General features: G+C 44.0%; 1 protein-coding gene across 1 annotated transcript; it reads left to right on the top strand.

The window, feature by feature from the left end:
* The first annotated feature begins 1,928 nt into the window (after positions 1 to 1,928).
* Positions 1,929 to 12,638, top strand: RAB42 (RAB42, member RAS oncogene family). Its single transcript, XM_018555980.1, has 2 exons — positions 1,929 to 2,213; positions 12,226 to 12,638. Exons 1-2 carry the CDS (start codon positions 1,999 to 2,001, stop codon positions 12,626 to 12,628), a joined length of 618 nt encoding a protein of 205 aa, XP_018411482.1. The 5' UTR covers positions 1,929 to 1,998; the 3' UTR covers positions 12,629 to 12,638.
* Positions 12,639 to 13,069: the final 431 nt, after the last annotated feature.

The raw sequence follows: 13,069 nt of genomic DNA, 5'->3' as shown, positions 1-13,069 counted from the left end.
ATCCATTTTACGCTTCATTAACTGGACTCTGCTGGAACCCGACGAACCCAGGACTTTGCTAAGTATCTTAGTCCTTAGTCCCTTTTTGTTTGATGTTATATTATTTGTCTCTTTTGTGATGTAATACCCATTCTGTAAATATTTTTTTTTCTGTATTGTTTTTCTTTTCCTTTATAAAATTATTTTTTAGGCTCTGAGCGTTATCTCTAAGCTCTAAGTCAGAGTTTAAAGAATCCTTGTGCTATAATATTTTGGATTGTAAGCCGTCACTGGCAGGGCCCTCCTTACCATCTTGTCTTGAATTGTATTGTGACTGTAATGTCTTCCTTATATTGTAAAGCGCTGCGCAAACTGTTGGAGCTATACAATTCCTGTATAATAATAATAATAATAATAATATTATAATCCAGCCCCTCCGCTGTCACGGCAGAGAGCTGTGACAGGATCGAGAGGTGAGCGAACGCCGTTACGTGTTCGCTCACCTCCTGATCTACTGAGCCGACCTGTGACAGTCTCATTGTCACAGGTCGGCTTAGAACTATTGTGAAGGAATATGGATCATATCAAGAAAATGTCCTTTTCTATGTTTTAAATTGTTTTGAATTAGTTTAATTTGCTTCCTAGCCTTGTGACTTTACTTACTCAGCTTTTTAGCGTTGCTATGCGTCACAGGTCGGCTAGAACTATGAGGTGAGTGAAAAGCACTCACCTCATAGTTCTCCTTTAATAACACTCCGAGTTTATTGCATAACTCTTAGATCTCAACTCACAACCACACACAACATGCTTTATTTAGTCCAATCTGTAGGGAGTGGTATTTTACCACTGGCTCTGCCCACATAGCTGCGTCATCCATTCACAAATCCATTGACAGGATCTGTAAATGGAGAAACTACTGTGGCGGAGGGACTTGTAGTCCATTCATTCTTGCTCCCATCCCTGTTACTGAATGTCTGTAAAAAATGTATGTATGCATGTGAGATTGGGACTAGATGGCCAGCTCCTTGAGGGCAGGGACTGATGTGAACTTACTTTATGTCAAGCACTGCGTAAATTGGTGGCACTATATAAATACCTGTAATTAATGTAAAAAATAAATACTGATCGATCCATGAAGGTCCTTGTTTAGGCCCTTCCTACCTTGGTGACTCCAAATTGTGCTCCTGCTTTTTTAACCTATGACAGGCACACCTGGTGGAAACTACACGTAGCCATGTTGACACACCTGTCCAGGATTCACCCGGACAGTCCGGGTTTTGAATGCTGTGTCCGGCAGCAGAAACCCAGACACAAGATGTCATGCAGACAGGGCCAACCAAAACTAAGATAGAGGCTACTGGCCTCCCACGAAAATAGTCTCAACTGTGATATTTGCATATGAATGGGTGGCGCTATTTACATAGGAATAAGCCGCGATTCATTCTCCCAAAAAAATGTCAGCGTGTCGCTAGAGTGTCCGGGTTTCGTTTGAAGAAAAGGTGGTAACTCTACATTGCACAGGCATGGTCCATTTGTAACTTGGAGAAATACAGTCCTCCGTAATGACGTTCAGTTGATGCTGGAACAAACGGGAAGTGGCTTAAATAGGCGGAAGGAGCCCAGCAGCACTGTGATGCAAAAAACATGATAAAAGTGAAAGCAGTATTTTATAAAAAAGCATTTTTCATTAATTTACCACATTGCTTCAGCAATCTAAATGTCCTCCAGTTAAGGTTTAGATATAAACAAAGATTCCTCCGCTAGTAGTCATGTGACATTTCAGCAATATTGGTAGATAAAGTAGGATGCTTTCACCAAACAGAAAGCATATCGGATTGCAAACTCCCTGCAGAAACCTGACTGAGCAAGACAAAGGAATGCCAACCACGAGTACAAGCTTGAAAGCAACTTAGCAATAAAAGCCCGAACCAAATAGAGAGACCGGGGAGGGGAGACACATGACAAAGGAGGGAGACAAATGGACAGCTGAGATTCCACTTATATGGTCACTGCTCCAACATGGCATGTGCATGGGACTTTCAGTTTCGGGTCCTGCTGCTGGGGGACTCTGGAGTGGGGAAGACTTCTCTCCTGAGGAGATATACTAATGAAGAATTTACAGAGACCACCGGACCCACCGTGGGGGTAGACTTCTGCTGCCGGATCGAAGAACCAGAGGATGGAGTTAGAGTCAGGCTGCAGTTCTGGGATACAGCTGGTCAGGAGCGATATCGGTGAGCCCGGTTGTGTGGACTGTGTATGTGTGGCAATTCAAGCTGAACTCCAGGCAAAAAGCTAAACACACAGATCTATCTATCTATCTATCTATCTATCTATCTATCTATCTATCTATCTATCTATCTATCTATCTATCTATCTATCATCAGCTGTTTTAGCTGCCAAAGGATTTGTCTTTCTGTCCATCCAATCCTGAGATTCACACACTCTGCATCAGAGCACAACCAGGTAGGGTAAAAATAGCACAAGCAGGGCAAAATATGTTTTTCTACTGCATTTTTGTAACACTTCTGGGTCTTGTACCTACCCCAGGCTGTGATTGGACAGTGAAAGAGAAAGAATCAGGAAATAGATACCTCTGCCTTTATTTATTGCTGTGTATGTCCCAGGATGGGAGTTTTGGTAGATTAGGGACTACTATACAGAGGGGCCTTGACTGGGCAGTGTGGTTTCCACACAGACTTGCTGCAAATATATGCTATTACCACAAGGGTGGGCAACTCCGGCCCTTAAGCTGTTGTGGAACTACAAGTTCCATGAGGCATTGCCAGTTGCAGGCATGACTTGCAGAGAAATGTTGGGATTTGTAAATAAAGCACAGCCGGAGGTAGGGGTGTAACCACAGATCACAAGGCAAAAATTTGATTGGGGGAGGGGGGACAACCTCTCTCTAAGTTTTGACTAACCGCACCAAGATCGCAAAGACTCCTCTGGTGCATCTGATGTCAGCTTTCCTACACTGCAGGCTTTGTTATCAAATGCAACGACTCCAACCCTTAGGGCCTGTTCACACGACGTCCGTTTTTTGTGCTGACCTGATCCGTACGCTCCTGCACTAAAAATGCATCCCAATGTATCCCTATGTGTTTTATGGGCTCCAGTTCTCACGTGCGCAGTCCCTTCAGCTTACGACAGAAAAAATACTGCATGTCACATTTTGTCAGGTCCGGAAACGCACGAGAAAAAAAAGAAAAAATGGTATTCTTGCTCCACTTATTATGATGTCATCAACGTTGACAAAAAATTAACTGTCAGCATCCGGACCAAAAACGCGTCAAAAACGCACTGCATCAGCAGCTCCACGTCTGCTGATCAGCACCTGATCAGGACCTGATCTCATGTGAACAGGCCCTAAATGACACAGTACTGCGTTCTCTTGTATGGTTAATTTGCCTCAACAACCTAATGGGGCCCCATTCTACCCCCAGGCCCCATAGCAGCTGCCTGTGCTGATATGACTATAGTTACCCCACGGGCTGGAGGGCCGAAGTTGCCCACTCCAGTACTTACACCTTAGTTTTTAATACATGAAGGGGAATTTATCTGAACTGGAGCAGACAGAATCTGGAACAGTTGTCCATGGCAACCAATCAGCTTCTATCTTTCATTTTCAAAGCTTAACTGAACAAACTGCAGAGAGAAGCTGATTGGTTAGTATGGACAACTGCTCCAGTTTCAAATAATTTCCTCCCACAGTGTTTGAGGAGTTCTGGCTATTTCTGCTTTAGCAATAAAACCTGACAGGTGGTTTAATCCCTCTCCACTCTATCCAACAAAACAAACACAAAGTTGGCTTCAGTTGCACTTTAACCCACAGAAAGCAGTCTTTCATTCTTCTTACTGCTGGATAACTGATACAATCTGATTTGTTGCTATGGGTCAATGTCCATTAATGATATATCATCCTTTATAGCAGAGGTAACCAAACTTTGGCCCTCCAGCTGTAGTGAAACTACAAATCCCATAATGCATCTGCCTCTGAAAGTCATGTCTGTTACTGTCAGAGTCTTGCCATGTCTAAAGGGATTTGTAGTTTCACCGTAGCTGGAAGGCGTAAGTTTGCCTACCCGGCTCTAGAGTAAAACCTTTTTGATTAGCATCGTGTGTTATAATTCCTTCTAGGAATCCATGCTGTAGCCAATTCTTTACATCTACAAATGATTAGGTTTCGCTAATAAGTCTGTATAAGACTGGTGCTATAACATCACAAGCAATGCAGATTCAGTGTATAGCAGGGAAGAATTGTGTAGAGCAGTTTGAACTGTCTAATTATGTTACATACAGGCAGAACATTGGAATGACCTTCTCAATGTGGAGTCCTTCTGCACATATCCATCATCACTGTATGTCATGTCACTGGATTCCATTGCCTTTGGGAAATGACTCACGTGCCCCACTCAATATGGCCGCCGCTTGAGTGGGGCAACTCAGAATAATAACGTGTGGAGTCCGGTGACGTCACTGACATTGACATCACCGGACTCCTCCCCCCTTCCCTTCGTTAGCCGACTGAGCCACTTGGGGAAGGGGAGAGGAGTCCGGTGATGTCGATGTCCGTGACGTCACCGGATCTCCGACGGGACTCCCGGATCGATCTATCAAAAATGTTAACGATTAATCGAGTAATTAATCGTTAATTTCCGCAGCCCTAACTAAAACACCAGTTGTCAAAAGCTATGCAAGTATCAAAAGGAACCCGCCAAGATAGACGTAGGGTAAGGGAGGTGGCATGTTTTTGAAGGTGTCATCTCCAAGCTTCACCATCCCTTCTGCTTTCTTCATGAGTTGGTGATTTGATGACCACCACATGCTTTTTCTGGGTCATTAATTAGATTTTTCTAAATGTTTTTAAGCCTAATTTCAACTATTTTTTTATCAATGTGTCCTTGTTTCTAAGTATAATTTCCATCATGCCTAAAGCAGACCTTCACCCCAAAAATGGACCCCACTGCAACCCTCCACTTTTTAAAAAAGCCAACTTTTTTTTTGTCTATATTTTTTTTTACTCCAGCCCCCCTTTGGCCTAGGCAAGAATGATGTGTCCCTGCTCCTGCAGCCTCCTGGTATACCCCTGCCACATATCGCAAGGAGGCTACAGGAGCAGGGACTCGCAGCGGGTGGAAGCAAACCAACCTTTCTTTTACTGCTTTTTTGGCAGACTGACTCAAGCCATCTGTACGCTTAGATCCACCTTCCTCTACCATGGCACCTTATGGCTTCCTCAAAATCCTCCTTCAAAAGAGGGACATCAGAGGTAAAAGGAAGGGGTCCTGGTGTGAGGAGGGGTTCCTGATTTGAAGGGGTAACTTGCATGGTGTCCCCCCTTAAAATCCATTACATTTTAGACTGGGGTGCCTCAAGATTTTTGCATACATTTAAAGTGTGCCATGACTGAAAAATGGTTAGAAACCACTGGCTTGGATACATACATTTTACATCACATGCTATTTGAAGTCAATACACAGCATTCCTGCACATAGTAAATGTGGAAATATTGGATAAGGGCAAAGACAATCGTATAATGAATACTACAGACGTGAGTCCAATTAGCACACAGTGCGGTACACTTCACCAATGATACCATTGTATAACTCCAAGGGTTCTTGCCATTCCTCAGTCCATACTGATGCCCTGTAACAGCCAGTGGTGCTCTAAGTGGCCATCTAATTTGTCTATGCCTAGAATGGCCTTAATTTAGATTTAAAAAATGTATTGAGATATAAAACCTGCCAGTGTTAAAAAAAGATGTCTTTGCTTGGCAGCCTCTGACTTTATTACCTTCTGAGTCACTGACCTGTAACAAATATGCAACGAGTAAAGACAGAACTCATCACCTGCATGTTTTTGCAGACCAGCAGGGCAGGCAATGTTTCCTCCAAACAAGGAACTTCCATGGGTACTCCCACCTAACTAGCTGCACGCCAGGCGTTCCTTGCCCTGCAAGTAAACAAAGGGGTGAGATGCTTGTGCTGACATCATTTACCTTATATGACCACACAGACATATAAGGTAATGTTATATGGCATCTAGCCATATGTCGACGATGTCACTACATTCCATCCCTTTACTTACTGGACGGCAAGGAAGCAGTTTCCATCCATGTTTGCGAGGAGCTCCTTCTGGGTTTGGAGGAGCACAGATTCTGACCGGGTTTGATCTGAACCTGAGCTCTTGCCTACTCTTAATACAGTTTTTTTGAGGCCTTGTACACACATAAGCGCAGTGTGTACAACAAGCTGTTACAAAGGCTTTGTAAAGCTTTAAGTAGCTTTGCCCACAAGGCCGATCGCGATCTACCAGTGATGGCGTAGCGATCAATGGTAGATCGCGATGTCCTCTCCCCCCGCCGGTCGGTCTTCTCTGGATCCCCGCTGCTCTCCCCATCTGTATGCAGCGGGGATCCGAGAAGAAGTGAAGGAACCGCTGGCAGCGGAGGACGGAGCCGCTGTCACAGACAGAACTAATGCCGAGCGGTGAGGAGAGAGAGAGAGAAACGCTCGGCCAGGAACTGTCTCGTCGGATCCCCCGCTGCCTCTGCTCGGGAGAGCAGGGGGTATCCAGAGGAGAAGCTGGGCCCCCGTGTGCGTGGCCGAGCAGCAGAGGCTCGGTACATATCCGTGATATGTACCGGTCCCCTGTGCAGGTCAAACACTGGAGCGATCAGCTGATCACTCCAGTGTTTGTAAATAGCTGGGGACACATAGTACTATGTGTCCCCAGTTATGAATGAACAGGATGTTTACATCACGCCCTGTTCATTCATGAGTTTCTGAATGGTGAGAAGCACTCTGTACAGAGGCTCCTCCCCTTTCAGAAACTGCTTGATAGTAAATCGTTTCTGAATGAAAAATTCATTTAGAATAGAGGCTGCAGAAAAAGAGATTGAGGACTTTGTTTCTTTTTCTTTTTTAAAAGGGAAATATCAGAGGGCTGTTTAGACCCCTAATATTTCCCCGAAGCCCCCCCAATAGTAAAAAAAAATAATTAAAAATACGAAAATTTTAATAAGAAATAATGAAAATAAAATAAAAAATAAATTAAAAAAAGTTATTTTTTCTTGCCTCAGATGCAAAAGGAGCTGGTCTACGGCTATGCTCCTGTGGTGCTTGTGCGGCTGCCGGCTGAATGTGTCAGACGCTGCAGATGGAAAGGAGCAGGACACCTCTCCCCATGTGCAACATCGGCCACACGAGCACCATGGGAGGACAGGACGCCGGGACCTGTAGGGCGCACTGGAATGTAAGCCGGCCGACTCCCTACGTTCAGGTGCGGGAGGGGGTGTGGAGCTGTATTGAAGTCAATGGCATCGCCCACATTGCGATCGCCCGCACTCGGAACGCAGGCACCTTAGTGCCTGCATTCCGGTCCAGTGCGATCTGCAAAAATAGTGCTTGCAGCATTTTTTGCGGATCGCACTGGACTGGAACACAGGCACTAATGCAGGCGATCGCACTGTGGGCGAGGGGCCTGCCTGCGGAGCCTGGCTGCAGTGCCATTGACTTCAATGCACCGCCACGCCCCCTCCCGCCCCTGAATGCAGGTGTTTTTTCGTTGGTAGATCTCAATGAGCTCGTCATTTGAAAAGCAGATCTCCAGATGAAAAATTGTGGGCGCCCCTACTTTAACGCAACCTTCAGCTTCAGTTTAGGGGTGTTAAACAGGAATTTTAATAAAAGTGCCGTCACCTTAAACAAGTTGCTAGCGTGCTCTCTCAAAGTTATAATGCTACTTAAAACGTGTAGGAAGTCTGCTAGAAGCTCCTACTAAGATTTCAGTATATGGACCCAAGCTAGAGTTGAAGGTTGCTTTGCGTGATTCCAAATGCTGTGAAACAGTTGCTGTACACACTGCTCAAAGTGCTGACAGAACTGATTTGAATTGAAGCCAGAGCACTGGTATGAGAGCCAAGCCACTATAATTTTCTAGAATGAGTATGCAGATAAAGAACTTCTTTAATCGCATCCATTTTCTAGGTCAAAGTATTCGAAAGTATTGAAGTCAGAGACAAGTAGCATTAGAATTGGCAATCTGTATATTATTTTCATGATAGGTTTCTGTTAAAGTAAAACTGAAGCCAAAACATTTTTTATTTTAGATTTGAATACAGTAAGGGAGGGATATAACACCTCTCAGCTTCTTTGCCATCCGTGTCCTATTGGGGAGATGTCTGATAACCACAACAGGAAGTGAGAGGAAATCCCTGGTGGTTAGCAGGGTCATCAGAACTATTCTCCCCACTGGAAGATTTCCCATCTATTCCTGTTCTGGGGACAACCCGAAATTTGGGATTTTCTGTCACTTCCAGTTATAACAGTTATCAGGACAACTAGAATGGTGAATCTCCCTAACAGTGATGCAGACAGCAATAAAAACCTGATGGCTGTTCTAATGCCACTCTACTCTAAAACTACAAAAAAAGTTTTGGCTTTAGTTGCACATAAAGTAAATCACCAGGCTGGAAATATGGGAGCTGCCATTACTGGACCTGTTGTTTAAGGTGCAGGTTTCAGATTCATGCTTTTTGTTATTAGTGAGTCACGGACCTGAAACAATCATATACACATAGCACATGTCCTGACATAACTTGTTTTAGCCCAGTGACTCATCAGGTATTTAAGAATATAAACACGACAGTCATGGAGCATGCATCCTCAAAAACAGGTTACTAATGGCAGCTTCCGTATATAGTTCCGGACAAGTCCCTTTAGTAAATGACGCGATGGACAGGAGTAGTCACTTGCTAGTGAAAGGTTACACTTTAGCTGAGCAAGGGCTTTCTGCAATTGTAACCTGTGCTAATGATATCACACTGGTACCAGACACTCCATAGTTCTGCCGCCTCTTTTTTTCCAGAGGTGCGTCATCTGAGTTATTCACAAAAGGGTGAAGAGTTTGGAGAAGGCAGGAGAAGTGATCAATCTAGGACAGGGGTCAGCAACCTTTTACACGCCGAGTGCCATTTTTGCAACCATCAGACAACCGGGTGCCGATGAACAATAGCGCACCGTAGTGTTAGTTAAACTTCAATTTTTACACTCATAGTTGTAGTGCTAATAATAAGTTCAACTCACTAATTATTTAAATGTGTTTATTTTGCCATTAGCAGCAAAACTATAAGTGGAAAAAACAATAACTGGTGTACACACAAAATATGTTCATATTTACATGTGCTGAAAAGTAAACTGTGCTTACAATTTTAATGTGATCCCCGTGTCTGCATTGTATGGCTCAGTTGTGCTATGTCTGACATGTAGGGTGTTACTTATGAATGGGCATGTAGACTGCCCTGTCTTACCTCTCTACAGTGGCGTGCAGCTTTGGGAGAGGCAGGGAGATGACATCACTTCACATCCCAGTTCTCTTCTTATTGGCCGTTCTACAAGAGCCTGTGCTGGCGTGCACCCAAAGTTGGAGGGGTGCAGCCGCACTGGCGTTACGCTGGTAAAGGAACCAAGGCATTGGGTTTGCCTTGGCATGGGCCCTAAGATGAAAGGGCACAGCCGCGCAGGCCGAACACAGAAACTGTCAAAGTTCCGAAACAGCCTGTGTGTCTTCCCTGACACCCAGGCGGGGCCGGCCGATTGATTGCTATATGTTGTTTAGGGCGGCTGGGCCTATTTTAACTGTTTGAAGACCAGGTGTTTAGACCCCCTTCCCATCCAGGCCATTTTTCAGTATTCAGCCGTGCGGTACTTTGACTGACATTTATTCCGTCATGCAGCGCTGTACTGAAATTAATTTTATACCATTCTTTGGGGACACATAGGGCTTTTATTTTTTTTACTATATTTCAGGAAAATTACAGAAAATGTTCACAAAAAAAAGTTTTGTTTTTTTACATTGTGTTCGGAAAGATTTATTATCACCCAATTTTTTGGTAAAATATAAAAGTCGGGGTCACGTCGGGGAAATAGACACCAAACACGTCAAGCTTAAAAATTGCACGCACTCGCAAAATCGCAATAAACCACAACACCCAAAGTTGACCATAGGCGACGCTTAAAAAACTTTTATAGCTCATCGGTTTAGTGTTATCAGTGATTGATGGCCCTAAAATTATTGCTCTCACTGCGACATGTAACATGTGCGGCGTAATGGGCGCAATCGTTGTTTTCGCAGGTATGCGCACCCGACGCATGTTTGCATGTGTGTATGTAGGGGTGGGGACTTTAAAAAAAAATTGTTTTTTTTTCTTTTTTATGTGTAACTTTTTAAAAAAATGTAATCTTTAATTTTGTTTACTACTTTTTTCCCACTTAACTTTATTGCTATTACATAGGGGGGCTAAGAAACCCCCCTATGTGATATAAAAAGATGTGACAGGTCCTCTTTAAGGAGACATCAGGGGTCTCCAAGACCCCTAATATGTCACCTAGGACCCCCAAAGAAGATGATGTAGCAGAGATCTGCTTCATCAGCTTCTCTCCAGCGTCTGAAGCTGGAGAGTGACACGAGAATGCAGAAGTGATGTAATATACATCACTTCCCCATTCTGACACCGGAGAGGGGACCGGTGGGAGATCGGGTACCAACCTCCCTCTGATCCCCTGTGACAGAGGCACTATGCTGGTCCCGGGCTCAGCAGAGCCCGGGATTAGCGTGACAACGGGAGGGGGGGACACGGGCCGACCGCCCATACAAGTGATCCGCCGGCTCTATAGCTGTAAAACCATGATCTGTGGTGTGCACATATGCTGAACCATGAATAGTTTGCTATATCAGGTTATAGATGATGAACGTACACAAGACTACCCATACAACGCCACTAGGGATAGACACAGTCTTACGGACACCCCACCAACTGTGTAAACATATCACAAATCCAATAATCAAACACTAAAAACGTGAGATGATGTAAAATACCCAGGAAAGTTGCTTTCTACCCACACCCCCCTAGTCGCTGTAACTCGCAATGATTCATCTTTCCCAGGGTTCAAGGAGACACATAAGTTCACCTGTTAAATTAAAAAGGGTCTTTATAACTTTATAAAAATGGGGAAAGTTTCCATTCACTGAAATCTACGTATCATGCTCCACCTTCGGAGACATTCTGCTTTAAAATCAGAAATGTATGTCCAACCTACTTTTTAAGCATATGGAGTCACCTCTAACTCTTGAACCCTTTTGAACGACTACTGGAATTGGATTACCAATACGTTTCACACTGGCAAAGGGATATGGGCACCTCCCTAGAACCAGAACTATGGTCACAAATCCGGGACACCACTGAACATGGCTCCCTGAACTCTACTTTCAATTAAACCAACTACGCTTTGCTACTCTGTTGGTTCATAGACTGTCGAAATTCCTTGGAGGCACCTTAAACCTCTGCTTTGGAGGTTGCGGAACAGTTGGTACGCAAATGCTTATGTAAGATTCTAGATTAGTCTCAGGAAAATGCATCCTCAAGAGCCTACACTAGGCCATGCTCAATCACCAACCAATGGGCTGTACAAAAAAGAAAACCCTTTGTTTTTAACCTCTGCAGACAGACCTAAGCCAGGGCATGGAGGTCTGGAATCCCTACAGCTGCCCAGGTCAAACTGAAAGTGGTAAGGTATTTACTGAATGAGAAATGTGTGGCTTTCCTTCAGGACAAGATTATCAATTTTAAAAGGTTTGAACTTCTTGGATAAAGGATTATTTTCCGCTAGATCCAATTGACATTCTATGGCCCATTTGAGACCCAAGGTCAACATTGGGATCAGGTTTCAGCCTTGGTCTGCACCAGTCCATCTCCAGTTTTTCCATACTCCTTACCTTCCATGGTTTCTTGGCTTACCTTCCCCTACCACCCATTCCCTCTTCTTCTACTCTTTTCCTTGATTTCCTTCTACTTTTCGTTTTCTCCTTGTGTCCATAGTGGGCCCCCTTAATTCAGCGATCCCCCCCGGTTTATACAGAGGTCTTACTCACGTGGGCACACCTATGCTTTACTTTATTATACTGCACTCACACACATGGGTATCCACTTGCTTCCACTTCATTCCCCAACAAGGGTCTCTGTTGCTATATTCCTATCCATTTGCCTAGGTACAATGATCTCTCTGCCTGTACAGACTTCCATGAATGTCCAGTGTTCTACATGATAAACTATTGTGTACCTCTGGCACATTTTTCTTATGTCCGTACTTGACCTGTATTGTTAAACTAAAAAAAGATATTGAAAGAATGAAGTACAGATTATGCTCTACATTATTAGTCAATTATTCTCTGTCTTGTTTCTAGGGCTGTAACAAGATCTTATTACAGAAATGCTGCTTGTATTATCCTCTTATTTGACCTCACTTCACGGAAGACATTTGAGAACATCCAAAACTGGTACCAGGAAGTGACGGAGCGAGCCCAGCCTCATCCTCTGATTTTCTTACTGCTGGGAACCAAAAGTGACTTACGAGATCTGCGAGATGTCACTCGAGAGGAGGCACAAAATATAGCAAACTCTCTAAATGCTCCATATCTAGAGACTTCTGCACGGACTGGCAGCAATGTTTCTGCAGCCCTCTCTCTTATATGCAGAGAACTGCTACGAGCAGCAAGAGAAGAAAAAACAACCACAATGGAGCACAGCATGGTGGGATTCTCAATAGGCGAGGAGGCACAGACACATAGGACCCTATGCATATGCTGACAAGAAGCAAGAAAATGCACAACCTTCGTAGTTCAATTTATTATAATAGTGCACCTCAAATGGATATGTGTGTGCTGTTATTTAGTTGTATTCTCTCCCTGACAGAACAGAAATATTAACTCAGTGTTCGGTTGTTAATACCCCACATTAGCGCAAGACAATGGACATTCTGTGCATGATATTGGAGAGAAAAACGATGAAAGCCTTTATTTTTCTTTAATGTAATCCTGACAGAACTTGTGTTATATGGTATGTTTTTGAGTGTCTTACCTGCACTGATCTCAGAATTAAAAGGCTGCACAATTATAACAGCTTAAGGCTGGAGAATCAGTTTTACAAATGCCCCTTGGTGTCTGGTTCTCTTTAACCACTTGCCATCCAACGCTTGTGAATACGCGGGCGGACGTATCCCGGCGGGTGGACGTGCATTTATGTGATTTT

The sequence above is a fragment of the Nanorana parkeri genome, unplaced genomic scaffold (genome assembly GCF_000935625.1).
Source record: "Nanorana parkeri isolate BGI_ZX_2015 unplaced genomic scaffold, ASM93562v1 scaffold220, whole genome shotgun sequence".
NCBI classification, from domain to species: Eukaryota; Metazoa; Chordata; class Amphibia; order Anura; family Dicroglossidae; genus Nanorana; species Nanorana parkeri.
This window is presented reverse-complemented; position numbering and strand designations above follow the sequence as displayed.